Source organism: Delphinus delphis, chromosome 8 (genome assembly GCF_949987515.2).
Source record: "Delphinus delphis chromosome 8, mDelDel1.2, whole genome shotgun sequence".
NCBI lineage: Eukaryota > Metazoa > Chordata > Mammalia > Artiodactyla > Delphinidae > Delphinus > Delphinus delphis.
In genome coordinates this window covers 47,137,727-47,153,059 of record NC_082690.1, presented here as the reverse complement: position 1 = coordinate 47,153,059, position 15,333 = coordinate 47,137,727, and the positions used below count along the sequence as shown (strand labels likewise).

The following is a 15,333-nucleotide window of genomic DNA, read 5'->3' as shown; positions in this document are numbered from 1 at the left end:
CCGCGCTCCCAGAGCCCATGCTCTGCAACAAGAGAAGCCACTGCAATGAGAAGCCCACGCACCGCAATAAAGAGTAGCCCCCGCTCGCCACAACTAGAGAAAGCCCGCTTGCAGCAATGAAGACCCAACACAGCCAAAAATAAAATAAATAAACAAACAAACATGAACAGGTCTCCTTTCTACAAGAGACTCAAAAGCACTCTGCTTAAGTCGATGGAGGCTGACTCAGGCGCTATTTCAAGAGAGGAGGCACAGTGCTACCTGTCAAAGGCAGCGGGGCTAAGAGACAGACACCACCCAAGGAGGGCCAGAGTCACCCTCCACAATTCACTTCCTGGGAGGGACATTCAACACCTCTGGGCCTCTGAAACCTCATCTGTAAAATGGTGGTAACACATTAGGACATTTTTTTTTAATTGAAATACAGTTGATTTACAGTGCTGTGCCAATCTCTGCTGTACAACAAAGTGATTCAGTTATACACATACAGACATTCTTTTTTTAAATATTCTTTTCCATTATGGTTTATCACAGGATATTGAATATATAGTTCCCTGTGCTATACAGTTGTTTGTTTATCCATCCTATATATAATAGTTTGTATCTGCTAATCCCAAACTCCCAGTCCATCCCTCCCCCACACGCCCTTCCCCCTTGGCAACCACAAGTCTGTCCTGTCTGTGAGTCTGTTTCTGTTCTGTAGATAGGCTCATTTGTGTCATATTTTAGATTCCACATAAAAGTGATATCATATGGTATTTGTCTTTCTGTTTCTGACTTACTTCACTTAGTATGATAATCTCGAGTTGCATCCACATTGCTGCAAATGGCATTATTTCTTTTTTATGGCTGAGTAGTATTCCATTATATATATGTACCACATCTTCTTTATCCATTCATCTGTCAGTGAACATTTAGGTTGTTTCCATGTTTTGGTTATTGTGAATACTGCTGCTATGAATATAGGGGTGCATGTATCTTTTTGAATTATAGTTTTGTCCGGGTATATGCCCAGGATTGGTGGATCATAAAGTAATTCTATTTTCAGTTTTCTGAGGAACCTCCACACTGTTCTCCATAGTGGCTGTATCAATTTACATTCCCACCAACAGTGCAAGAGGGTTCCCTTTTCTCCACACCCTCTCCAGCATTTGTTATTTGTAGACATTTTAATGATGGCCATTCTGACTGGTATGAGGTGGTACCTCACTGTAGTTTTGATTTGCATTTCTCTAATAATTAGTGATGTTGAGCATCTTTTCATGTGCTTTTTAGCCATCTGTATGTCTTCTTTGGAGAAATGTCTATTAAGGTCTTCTGCCCATTTTTCTTTTTTTCTGCCCATTTTTCCGATTGGGATGTTTGTTTTTTCGGTATTGAGTTGTATGAGCTGTTTGTATATTTTGGAGATCAAGCCCTTGTCTGTAGCCTCACTTGCAAATATTTTATCCCATTCCATAGTTTGTCTTTCCATTTTTTTATGGTTTCCTTTGATGTGCAAAGGCTTGTAAGTTTGATTAGATCCCATTTGTTTATTTTTGGTTTTATTTCTATTGCCTTGGGAGACTGACCTAAGAAAACATTGGTACAATTTATGTCAGAGAATGTTTTGCCTACGCTCTCTTCTAGGAGTTTTATGGTGTCATGTCTCACGTTTAAGTCTTTAAGCCATTTTGAGTTTATTTTTGTGCATGGTGTGAGGGTGTGTTGTAACTTTATTAATTTACATGCAGCTATCCAACTTTCCCAGCACCACTTGCTAATGATACTGTCTTTTTCCCATTTTATATTCTTGCCTCCTTTGAAGAAGATGAATTGACTGTAGGTGTATGGGTTCATTTCTGGGCTCTCTATTCTGTTCCATTGAAACAGATTGGAAGGGAAGAGGTAAAACTGTCACTATATGCAGATGACATGATACTATATATAGAAAATGCTGGGCTTCCCTGGTGGTGCAGTGGTTGAGAATTTGCCTGACAATGCAGGGGATATGGGTTTGAGCCCTGGTCTGGGAAGATTCCACATGCCGCGGAGCAACTGGGCCCGTGAGCCACAGCTACTGAGCCTGCGCATCTGGAGCCTGTGCTCTGCAACAACAGAGGCCGCGACAGTGAGAGGCCTGCGCACGGCGATGAAGAGTGGCTCCCGCTTGCCACAACTAAAGAAAGCCCTTGCACAGAAACGAAGCCTGCGCACATACAGTGGGATGGCTGAGCTGGAACCGGAACCTTGGGCTTTTCTGACTCCAAATCCCTAGATCATAGCCAGTGTGCGCTGTTGCCTACTATCTGGTCACAGGCTGTGCCCTGGTGATGGGGGGAGGGGGAGGGGGCACACACAGCTGATTCTAGCTGACAGCTTTCCTTCACCACCAGAATCCTTTAACCTGTTACTAGTTACAGAGGTCTAAATCTAGGGTCTTAAAGCAGCCTCAAGGATGAGAATAAATCATCTGATCATAAAGGTGCTGTTCTTTAGATGAAATGCACCTGGTACAGCATCAGGGCAGAAAACTCTCTTAAAGAAATGGGTTCCTGGGCTTCCCTGGTGCAGTGGTTGAGAGTCCGCCTGCCGATGCAGGGGACACGGGTTCGTGGCCTGGTCCAGAAAGATCCCACATGCCGCAGGGTGGCTGGGCCCGTGAGCCATGGCTGCTGAGCCTGCGCGTCCGGAGCCTGTGCTCCGCAACGGGAGAGGCCACAACAGTGAGAGGCCCGCGTACCGCAAAAAAAAAAAGGAATGGGTTCCTGAAATTTTTATGACCAAAATAAAATATTTCTCTTGGCTTTCAAAATCCTCCAAGCCCCATGGAGAGATCTAAGCATAATTATATTGTCACCAACTTTTTAGAAGAGATGGCAGACGGGGTTGTGTACTGTCAGTGTTCACCAGAGCGGTTTCTGATGTGTCCAGGAGGCAATGTGAAAGTAATTCACATCACTAACTTTTATTGAGAGTATACTACGAAGAAGCCATCGTGCGAGCCATGCAGTGCCTAAGAGGGGGTCCTGGCTCTGAAGATGACATCCAGATGGAGACAGACACATGCGTTATGAGTATATACTGAAACCAAATGTAGAAAAGGGCCATGACTACACAGGCTACATGCCCGAGGAGCGCAGAGGGTGAACGAGCCACTTGCATGGGGCATTATCAAGGAAGGTGGCATGGCAGAGGTGGCCCTGGAGAGCTGAGCCCTGAAGATTTTGATAAGTGAACCCACTGTGAATGGTACCCCCAGGAGCTGGGAAACACAAAAGGAAGGAAAAGAACAAAATAAAAGGGCATGTCACAGTCCTAGAGATCTGTCATTAACTCTGCTTGTAGATTAGAGGTTTTGTAAAATTATTTAGCTCTCTGAAAATGGGGCCCCTTACAAGGTATGGGCCTACTGCTCAATTTCTGCACATTCAACCACAAAAGGTGGCTGTTCTCAGAGAGAAAGCCATTCTCTCTCATGCTTTGACCTAGACGACTTCTCCTCCATCACCTTCATCGCTGACTGCTCTTCCACAGAGTCAGTGATGACAGAACTGCCAGAGAGAAGAGTGTTTTCGCACCCCTCTCCCAAGCTCCCATAGCACTAGTGCATGTTCTCTGCATCACACTGCCCTTCTGAATTGAAACCGTCTGCTTACTAACTGGTCCCCACCTCCACCCCCTCACACATAAGCTCCTGAAGGCAGAAGAAGTGTTGTATCCACCACTGAGGTTCCACTGCCTAAAATATATAATAGACACTCAGCAAATGTCTAATGAATAAATTTAATAAATAAACAAATGAGTCTTGGGAGAATTACACAAATTTAGAGGGCAAAGAGAAGGTATCCAGTGATTTTCAAAGTTCCCTCCGAGTCCCAGATTCTGATTCTAACAGAGCCAGCGGGTTTGGTCATAGCCCATCAGAGGGCCACAGCAGGGACTGTCCCCCATATAACTGGCAAGGCCCCAGAGCATCAGACTTTATATACCAGTGTAAGTGAGAGGGCACCTGCACACTGGAAGTGGCAGTACAGCAGAAGGGGTGAGGATGTGGGCCCTAAAACAAGATGGCCCAGGTTCAAGACCCAGCTCTGCCACTATGAACTGCTAGACCTCCAGCAAGTTAGCTAACCTCCTTGAACCTCAGCGTTCTCATCTGTAATACGACAGTGTATGTCAAAGCGTCGTGATATTGTATTAAATGAGTTAATGTGTAGAAACTGCTTGGAGCAATCCATGGCACATCGTATGTCCAAAAAGATGCCAGCTCTTATCGTTATGACTTGGATTCCTTCCATAAGGCGTTCTGCTACTGAAGGAAATTCAGTATAATATGAATCTAGGTTGGAATCCTCAACACCTCCTTCAGAAACTGGACAAAGTGGGGATGGGAACCGTCTACTGTGAATGGAGACCCAGCTCCACTGAAGTCATGAGGGAACATGACAGCCTTTGTCTCATGGGGAAAGTCCCTGCACAGATCAACAACTCAGAAGAGATGCCACCTTGTGCAGATGCTGCCTCCCTCCTGCTCTTTTCTAAAAGAACAAGGCAAAACAAAACAAAGGAACAAATAGGGTCTGCCTTCTCCAGAGTTCCACACCACAGGGGAGTGTGTTTCAGGACCATTATGCTACGGGCTTCATGGAGATTACTACCAAACAACGATACAGAATCCAGACGAAATGCTTTAAAAAGAATAATATTCTCAAGTTGCTAATCATTCAACTCTATCCCCTATGGTCCCTCTAGCTTTTCATATCACTTTTGAAAGCAAAGCAGCTTTAATTTTCTCTTATTCAAGTTCCTCAAAAGCTGATGATCTTTCTACCCCAAAACCCTCTCCTCAAATGACTGAGTACTTTTTACTCTTTACTTTGTCCTTTGGGTAGGAGCTGTGTTTTCACCAGGCTGCCAAGCAACCATCTGGGTACAGAATGAATGCATGCTTTTAACTGCTGACCCTGGCACCCCCAATCATGGGCTAGCCCTCAGATTTTCATCACACAGTCATAGAGCATCTTTTGTGCTCTGTGTCACAGAGGCAGTGAGACACCACCCCAAGGATTTCCCAATGTATTATACTTTCTACACATCAAAGTGAAGATCTGGAAGCTGACTATAACCTCGTCTTTGCAAACAAAAGTGCCTCACACCATTGACCCCTTTGCAATGGCCACATGAATCAAAACTCCTTCTCCCCCTGCCCTTCACTATAAGACTGGCATTGGAAAGGAGAGAGTAGATGATAAAAGAACCTTTGGTAGAAATGACACAAATGCAAAGTAAAATAAAGCCGTAACCCCCAGAGCCTACAGAGGCCCAAGAGGATCAAGAGAAATTGGAAACAGAGGCTGGAGATGAGGCTGAAAAAGCGTCCACAGAAACTCCATATAGAGAGTCCAGATTTAGATTGACTTTGACACCACTTGGCCCGTCTGAGCCAGACAACATGAATTTCTGTGTGGGATTTGCCCTCCAGTGCTGCTGTTACAGACTCTAGATACTGCTGTTTACCACTGTTTTCAGGACAGGTGGAGGGTTCCCATGTTGACATTTTATTACGTGAATCTAAACACATTGCCTCTAGAAGATCAGAAAATATATGCAAGCAAATCTTGAAATAAGACTATTTTAGAGGGATTTCCACAAGATCAGAGTGTCACCCTTGCGTTACAGATGGGTCAACTTCTAAAAGTTGATCTGTTATTTACTTGGCTCTAGAAACTCAATTTCCAACAGAAACTGTAACCTAAAATTGAAAAGACAATGGACCATTAAAGAAAATTACATAAAGAGGAAATAAATCTCCCATAATTCCACTGCCCTAACATGATCATTTTCACACATTTAGTTCCAAGTCTTTTTATAGAGCTACATCTTTCTACAGTAATGCTCATGGATCTAGATTCCACTTAGTATTTTGCATTTTGAATTAAGCATTCATAAACATAAGCCAACATTTCTGAAATCTTCATAATGATCACACAAATGCTAATCTAACACATAATATACTTTCTTTGGAGAACAATTCAACTGTTTATAACAACATGTTTATGAGAAAACACTTTCTGAGCATCTGTTTTGGGTTCTAGGAGTAGCAGATCTTCCTCCTGTGCTCCTGCATCCCATCCCACACTTCCTTGATTTCCTGACCCCGAGATATGAGGCAGTTCCTGTTATGATGTCTTAGCCCAGTTGGGCTGCTATAACAAAATACCATAGACTGGGTGGCTTACACAACAGAAATTTACTTCTCATGGTTCTGGAGACTGAAAGTCCAAGACCAAGGCATGGCCGATTCAGTTCCTGGTGAGAACCATCTTCCTGGCTCGCAGATGGCCATTTTTCTTGCTCTACTTTCACATGGCAGAGAGGGAGAGGATTAGTGTCCTTTCTCTTTTTATAAGGACACTAATCCCATCATGAGGGCTCTACCTCCCAAAGGCCCCCCCCCTCCAAAATACCATCACATTAGGGAGATAGGCCTTCAACATATGAACAGGGGTGGGGGTCACTGAATCTATAACATGGTTTCCTGTATCTTCAGCAGGGGTGCTGCAGCACGGGGGAATCAGAGAAGTTCAGAGCAGGGATGGGGGCTACCAAGACTCAAAGTAGAGGGTGGGAGTTCTAGGAAGTTGGAGATGCTGACAGAAGCCGGGGTTTCCTATCTCTGGCCCACAGCCTGGACACCCCCCACCCTTTGTTTTTTTCTGTGAGCCTCAAGAATGTCTCCATCCATCTCTGCTTTCAAGGTACCATCTGTGTCTCCAGAATCGGGTCTCCCTTTCCCCAGGCTTGGCTGGTAAAACTGGAAATAACAAAGGGTGAACATCTGTGTTGTGCTTCTCCAGTCTTCACAGTAAGTGGGCCTCTGGGCACACAAAGGTCTGATGTGAGATTTATCCACATTCCAGATACAAGTGATCTTGGGCATATAAACCCCATAGAGGGGGATACCGGGGAAGGAAAAGCACCAGAGGAAAAGAAGGGGGGCTTTGGTGAAGGAGGGGGGGGAAGGGAAAGGATGAGAGGAAGAAGCCTCAGCAGATGTCTCTCTGAATGATTCACTCATCCAATGACTGTTTACTGGGTACCAAACTATGGACCAGGCACTGTTCTAAGTACCCTGGATACATCAATGAACAAATAAAACAAAAATCCCTGCCTAAATGGAGCTTACATTATAGTGGGGAAATGCACATAATAACCAAGAGGTATGGTAAGTAGGAAAATTAAACAGTATGTTAGGAAGTATCAAATACTATGGAGGAAAAGTAGACCAAGAAGGTTAAAAGGGCTGTTTACAACTTCCCATGGCTGGTCTGATAGGTCTCACTGAGAAAGTGAGGAGCCTTGAAGAAGGTGAGAGAGTTAACCACATGGTTATGTAGGGGCTGTGTGCTCTACAAGAGGGATTAGCCAGTGCAAAGACTCCAGGTAGGAGCATGCTTGGAGTGTTTGAGGCCAGCATGTTTGGGCAGCATGTGAGGCTGAGGAGTAGCAAAAAATGAGGTCAGGGAGGGTCAAATCATGCAGGGCATGGTAAGAACTTTGACTCTGCAGGGTTTCCAGCGGAAGAGTGACGTGATCAAATTTCGTTTTAAAAGGCTCACACTGGCTGTTGTGTGGAGAACAAATAAGAGGAACACAAGGAGAGCAGCTAGGGGGACACTGCAGTCATCCAGCAGAGAAATAGTGGTGCCTTAGGTCAGGGTGGGACCCCTGGTGAGAGCGGAGGGTGGATTCCAGATCTAGTCTGAAGACAGAGCAACAGGACTCTCCGGTGAATTGGACATGGGGTCTGAAAGAAAGAGAGTGGTTAAGGATGTGTGCAAGGTGTTAGCCTCTCAGGTGTGGTCAACAGACATAGAGAAGCAGATTGAAAGAAACAGGACTGCAAGTTGGAGAGCCACTGGAAGGCTCCTACCTAATCTAGACACAAGACGATGAAGGAGTGAACAAGGCTGGTGGTAGAGGGGATGTAGAGAAACTGATGGATTTTAAAGGTTGGGATAAAATTGACAGTAAATCAAATTAAAATTTCAGATAAGCATTTTGTAGCAGTTTCCCCAATAGCCATTCTTTCTTTCCTTAGTGGTACAGAATTTTTAAGTGGATATATGGGTGCCTGGCTAAAGATTACATTTCCGAGATTCTCTTGCAGCTAGGTGTGGTGTATGACCAAGCTCTGGACAACCGGATGTGAATGGAAGTGATATTTGCAACATCCAAATTGTGTATTTTCCCTTCTCACTGGCTTCTGTATGGAATTATGGCAGAGCCTAGAAGCAACCATCTTGGACCACGAAATGTAAGATGCACACTGAGGATGGCAGAGTAACAAAATCAAGCCACATACCAACCTGCGATTGCCTACACAGACTTGTTTATGTGAAAAGTACACTTCCAGGCTTCCCTGGTGGCGCAGTGGTTGAGAGTCCGCCTGCCGATGCAGGGGACACGGGTTCGTGCCCCGGTCCGGGAAGATCCCACATGCAGCGGAGCGGCTGGGCCCGTGAGCCATGACCGCTGAGCCTGCGTGTCCGGAGCCTGTGCTCCGCAACGGGAGAGGCCACAACAGTGAGAGGCCCGCGTACCACCAAAAAAAAAAAAAAAAAAATACACTTCTATCTTGTTTAAGCCTCTGAGTCTGGGGTTTACCTTGTTAAAGTTGCCTAACCTTTAGCCTAACTAATACAAGTTCTTTTAGCTGTTCCAAGCACAAAGCCCTAACACCAAGTGTTATCAATCCCATGAAGCCAGGACAGTATTTGACAGGGAAGGATTTTTTTTTTTCTTTCTTTGTGGTACACGGGCCTCTCACTGCTGTGGCCTCTCCCGTTGCGGAGCACAGGCTCCGGACGCGCAGGCTCAGTGGCCACGGCTCACGGGCCCAGCCGCTCCGTGGCATGTGGGATCCTCCCAGACCGGGGCACGAACCCACGTCCCCTGCATCGGCAGGCGGACTCCCAACCACTGCGCCACCAGGGAAGCACCGACAGGGAAGGATTTAATTCCAACCTGCCTCTGCTTGTTTGTTCTTAAAATATCTGAACAGTATTTGAGCTTCGATGCCCTGAGTCACTGCACAAGAGGCTTAGACCTAGAGCAAACTGCTGCTTATGGAAATAATGTTCACTTAATAATGCATTGCTTCTTTATCAGTCAAGGAGGCCCAACCCAACGTCACATCTGAAGCAGAGGTCTCAGGAAGACACATTATGTTATCGGCCTTTGGGACACAAAACAGCATCTGCAACAGACTTCTAATTCGGTGTACAACCCAGCTATCACCTCCTGATTGATCAGTAAGCCAAGTGTGTGACGACAGACTCCCCCCAACCCAAAGGAGGCATGATCAAGTTCTACACTGGCACCGAACAAAAACATACTTTAGTCAAAGGCAAATCCCAGCTGTGTGGGAGTCTAATAAATTACCACTGCATGTAGAAGGACTGAGCTAAAACCTGCGTGGCCTCACATGTGCAGCCAGCACTGTAGTGCAGGCCCCCAGGCCTTAACACGTTTACTAATCTACATGCATCTAGTCCACATGTGAAGGCGGTCACCACGCCTTGCAGTTTAAGAAGGCCCCGCTGCATGAAATGCGCTGGTCCATAATCACAGCGACTGGACCAAGCACGCTTCATTCATTCTTTCCCTGACCATCAAGCTGATGGTCTTTCCCAATCATCAGGCTGATGATTAAGGTCAAGTAGGCGTATTTCCTCCCAATAGGCTATTCGTAGACATTTCTCTAGACAACAAGAGCATGAGGCTAACTGTAAAGCAGTGACATTAAGATCCATAAAATTGAGAGGAAAGGGGTTGGGACTCGATTGAGATCATTCAAAGAGCAAATATTTATTGAGCATCTCAAGTCAGGCGTAGAGAATATTGTGTGACAAGACAGTCTCTGTCCTCAAGGTGCTCAGGATCTAGTGTGGAAGACAAATCAACCAGCCATGACAACAGGGTGCTCAGTGCCGAAAGGAAAGAAACATGGAGTGAGAAGACAAATGGGAGGGGACTCAAGTCTAGTTTGGGGAGTGGGAACAGAACATCCCTTCCCAAAAGAGGCCAGAAATAAGCTGGGGCCAGCAACGTTTTGATGGCTCACTTGCTACTATATGAATAGGATGGGGATGATTCGTCCTATGAAGATACCCTATAAAATGGGGTTGATAATTGCCTGTTTAATGTAAGTAAAATATGTCTGATGTCTCGTAATATGTAATCAGATTTACTCTGTTGCCACAATCTACATGGATAACAGAAGAGGTCATTATGTAAATTTTAGAAGAAAGGCACAATATTAGTTTTGTTTGTTTTTTTTTTTTAAAGGGAAGTTGAAATTGATGTATTGCTGAATGTGCATCAATCAGAAAATCTAGACTCCTGTAGGGAACTTGGAATCATCCAGTTCCAGTTCTGTCATCGTTCTGAATGTGCCTGAATCAGTCAAAGCACATGTGCATGAGAATTCTCATTGTGATTCAGTGGACTGAAAATCTGGAGGTGGGCTTCCTCTGCCTACTTCTGCAACAAATGACAATCTCTGTGGCATCACCTGACTTTCTCTGCCTGTCTCTGAAAATCAGATGCTGGATGAGAACAATGGTTTTCAAAAGCTTTTTTTTTAAATGACAATCCACAGCAAAAACTGGCATTTCACGTGGTGACTTGCTATAATACTTATGTTTATTAAGTTTAATACATTTACTATTTTTTCATTCTATTCTAACTCATTTCTTTAACATAAAAATGCTGGTTAGACCCAAGCTAATTTCACGTCCAACAATTCCAGACTAGGCCATATCTAAGGGAGCTTCCAACCCTGATTCTGGAACTTGTCAACACGATCATCTGATACTTAGTGCCGTACAGTTTTTAAAATGATTTCACCCCTGCGATCCTCATAGCAGTGGTGTGACATGGGCAGAGAGGCTAATGAGATTCAGCACAGACCGCATGGCGAGGTTATGGCAGAGCAGGGACCAGACCCTGACTGCACAAGAGCAGTGATGCTTGGCCTGTGCAGCAGCTCTTCTTCTCTCAGAGAATTCCATCTCCTGACGACCCTCTGCCCTCAAGCTTCAACTGAAATGCCTCTCCTGATCTGTCAAAAGCGGGAGGCAAACCCAGAGAACATGTTCGAAGGATGTAATGTTAGCTTTCATGTTCATGCCCTTGTGACACCCTTCAGGAACTACCCAGTCCCTGCCCTGGAGGAGCTCGGAGTCCAGCAGAAAAAAAGCCACCCACAGACCCACCCACTAAGTACTGGTCCCTTTCAAAGCTGCCCTTCTCTTGTTTCCTCAGTGATAACCTCAGTCGTTCTGTTTAACTCAGCAAGTCTCCCCATCTGGCTGATGGAAAGTGCCAAGCGCCAAGCCTTCCCCGGAAACTCTCTGAGTGCTGGAGGTCGGCAGGACAGCAAGAGGGTGGCACCTCAGTGGGAAGAGAGGGGCGGCTCCTAGGCAGTGATGCTCCCTCCATTGTCTCCCCTCCCTCCCCAAGGGCGAGTGCGGGAGGCCAAGAGCCTCTCTCAGCATCACTGCAGATACCCTCCTCACCCCAGACCAGCATCAGCTGACTTCAGGGATACACAAAAAAATCTTTAACATCATGAAAAGTTCGGGCCCCTAGATTTATGGATAATGACCCATTTATATTATTTAGGAGGAAAAAAATTACATCAAGAACAAGGGCAAGGGGCAAGAGTGCTTTTAGGGAACCATAAACTTAGGGCTAAAAACAAAAAAAGAGACATTCAAGTCCTTCTTTTATTTTTTTTAACTATTCATAAAGCATTAAGTGCTAACTGTAATATGCCAGTATTTCTAAAGCAATGATCGTTCAAACAATCACAGTCAGTAGTGGGAATTTATTATTTTGCTTTCCAGCATCTATCCCTCCTCCCTCTGATGACAATACACAGATTTACTGGGGGCAGGGTGGGGAGCCATATCCCCTTTATTCTAAGCCAGTTGGTATGGGTGTCCCTAACCTAAACTCTCTCTTTAAATCCAGGGGTGAGCCCTGACTTACTTAAATTATGGTGACCGGTTTGGGGATGGAAGGGAATCCAATCAGAGTCCATGAGACAGAGACACTCTTTTTCTGAGGCTCCAGAGAAAGTGTCCTTTCTCTTCCACAGGAGCTACCAGAAGAAAATGTCTTTCTATCCCTGGATGGTGTGGTATGAAAAAAGGAGACGGGGGACTGTGGCAGAATCCGGGTGAAAGACTCTACTGGATGGAGTCTGAGGATGCAGCTGACCTTGCAAAAGCAGAGCAGAGACCCAGAGAGAACCTGCATCCTTAAGGATGCCATCTGGACTGCTGGGTCAAACCCTTCCTTCCTCTAGATATTTAGCTGAAGAAATCTCTTATTTGCTAAGCCAGTTTGAGCTGAGTTTTCTAACACTTGCTACCAAAGTAAATTTAAATTCATAAAACACCTTACCTATCCCAAAGTAGTAATATACAAAGGATTTAGGGTTTCTCTGGGGGGGAAGCAGGGATTGTAGTGTGACAGATGGAGGTTGAGAGAAAATTTTCTTTCTTAGCTTCTATTAATTCTGCAGGAAATAATCACAATACTTAGTATCTATATAATTGTTCCTATTTCTCAAAAACACCTTTTTCACAAGTAATTCCTCACTTGAATTTCACAATCCTGATTCAAAGAAATTATTCAAACTTTTATTTTGTAGTAATTACTTATTTACCAAGCACTTCATATAGTTTAAAATTTGATTTCAAGTTCAGTAATTCATTTGATTGTCACAATAACAGAATGTGGTAGGAATGGTGGGTCTGTCATAATATCCACTTTAAGCAGGAGAAAGTTGAACCTCAGAGAAATTAAATGAGATGCCCAAGTTAAATCAAGGAGGTGTTGGGAGACAGGCCTCAAATCCAGTCTCTTGGTTTTAACAACCAATGATACTAAACTCTACTCCCAGAAACAAGTGTGTGTGCTCCTAAACACTGGGTTAGCAGTGGGCTGAACTTGACCCAAGCACCTGAGATCCAGACCCAGATTCCAGTGGCAGAGCCAGAACTAACTAGCTGGTGACCTTGGGCAAGTTCCCTTTGTCTTGTTTTCTCATTTGTAAAAGGAGAGGTTTGAATTAGGATCTGTGATGCCCTTTCAAGGTCTAAACGTTCCATAATTCTAGACTTTCTTGCCCTCGCTCAAATTAAAAATCTTTTCCTCAGAATAATTATAACCTTAGCTGACATTTGTTCTCACTGGATGTCAGGTACTGTGCGAAGAACGCTACCTCCATTTTCTCTTTAAATCTCACAACGCTCCCGAGACAACTGCTTCGCTTTTACAGACAGGTAAACTTGGATGGACAGAGGTTAAATGAACTGCCCAAGATCAACAGAATCAGCAAGCATCAAGGGGAGATCGGACCTCAAGTCAGACTGGCCATGAGGACCGTAACCCGGTCCATATTTGTTCTTACGAAAGAAATTAGGCTTCCTGCATTACTGATTACCACTTTCCACGCATTAGAGGTGTGGTAAAAAAGCCAAACCGAGTTACCCCAAGCCTCCCCAAGGCAAAAATGTAAAGCCGCTGGAAGGGCCTCTGGAAGGATCCTCCCCTGGCCCAGGGGGCGGGGCGCCCATCCCGCGGGCCGCAGAATAGTGGCTTGGGCCGTCCTACCCTTCCGGACCTTTACCTTGTTGAGATGCGGGTTCCTGGTGACATCGTATCCGCGCTTCTTCAGGGGCACCGGGCGCGCCGGGCCGGCCTTGGAGTGGCAGCCTCGGGCGGGCGCGGGGGGCTCCCAGTGCCGGACAGCGCTGCAGGCCCGGCCGGGTAGGAGAGCCAGCCGCGCGCCCGTGCCCAGCGCGGCGCCCATGGCCCTTGCGCAGACCTGGCACGGGGAGACACCAAGGTCAGGGGCGCCTTCCGGCCAGCCAGGACCCACGCGCGCCGCGGGGCACCGAGCCGGTGCCAGGGACGCGTGCTCCGGGAGGGGGCAGGGGTCTCGCAGGGTTTAAGGCGCCAGCCCCCCGCCCCTCCCGCGCGGCCACCTGCGCGGCTCTCTCTGCTCGCTTGCGGTGCACAGGCCTCGCCAAGCCCCCGGCAAAGCGAAAGCAAGCTCAGGAAGCCGATCCGGTGCGGGCCACAGCCCACGCCACCCACGCCCCCATCCGCGAAGAGGAGAAAAGGCGACTGCGCGCCGAGGGGTCCCCGAACCTCCAACCCCGCTCGGTAGCTCGCCTAGGTCCCCTGCTTCCCCAGTCCACCTGTGCTGCGCCCGGAGCTGATGTCTACGCGGCCGGGCTGCGGGGCAGGCGGGGCGAGACGCTGCGGGGCCGTTATACCTCTCCTGCCAATGGCTGGACCGCGCCGGCGGCCGCGAGAGCGCAAGGCTGGTGCGTCCTGGATAAAGCGGTCCAGAAACCTTTGTTCGCAGTGCGGGGCCTCCCCTGAGTGCGCGCGAGGAGCGCCTCACAGCCGTGTGCACTTACCTCCCCGGTGACAAAATGAAGCGTAGGATACTCCCTGAGCCTGTCCGTCTTGACAAGCCATACGCACAGAGGGGGCTTAGCATTTAGGGATCAATGTACCCTCTTACAGTCCCACCATTTGGAGAAGGCCCTGGCTTCTGGATAACGAGTAGAAACCCTCAGGCACCCAGCGCTGTGTTGTGTTGCGTTGTGCTGCCGAGTACAACAGCCATTAGCCACACGTGGCTCCATACCTTTAAACAAATTACTTTGAATGGAATAGTATTTAAATTCTAGTTCCTCAGTCACACTAGCCACATATCACGTGCTCAAGAGCCACTTGCACATAGTGGCTTTGGGACTGGATAGCCCAAGTACGGAACATTTCCATCTTGGCAGAAAGTCCTATCAGACATCGCTGATATAGGGTCCCCAGTTACTAAGCAGGCTCCTGGGGACCCCACGGAGCCTGCCATACATTGTTGGGACCAGGCAAGAACCTTGGCATCCATCTAGCCCTGAATTTAATTTTACCCTTTTTCCACACAGTAGCCAGGAAATTCCTTTTAACACGAACATGTCATTGTATGTGGAATAAAATCCTGACTCTTTTTGGTGCCCACAGGTTATCCTGTAGTCTGGCTGCTGCCAGCTTCTTCAGCCTCATCCCACTCCAGTCTCCCTCTCACTGAGCTCTGGCCACACTTGCTCCTTCCTGTGTTTCCACCCCATCTAATTCCCTCTCACCTCAGGGCCTTTGCACTTGCTATTGCCTCTGTTTAGAATGCTCATGCTCTCAAGTCTCCACTAAGTTATCAACTCGAAGGCCTCTCCTCCACTCCATCCAATGTCAGCCTCCACTAGGGAC

At 46.6% G+C, this 15,333-nt stretch overlaps 1 protein-coding gene across 3 annotated transcripts in view; it reads right to left on the bottom strand.

Annotated features, from left to right (window-relative positions):
* Positions 1-14,478, bottom strand: part of ME3 (malic enzyme 3) — a 199,020-nt gene extending 184,542 nt beyond the window's left edge. The window contains exons 1-2 of one of the 3 annotated variants that reach the window (XM_060018135.1): positions 14,340-14,478; positions 13,688-13,885 (exon numbers count right to left, since the gene is read on the bottom strand). In XM_060018135.1, the coding sequence (XP_059874118.1) occupies positions 13,688-13,870 (183 nt within the window). In that variant the 5' untranslated portion in view covers positions 13,871-13,885; positions 14,340-14,478. The other 2 variants (XM_060018134.1, XM_060018137.1) reach the window with 2 other exon arrangements.
* Between the last annotated feature and the right edge of the window lie 855 nt (positions 14,479-15,333).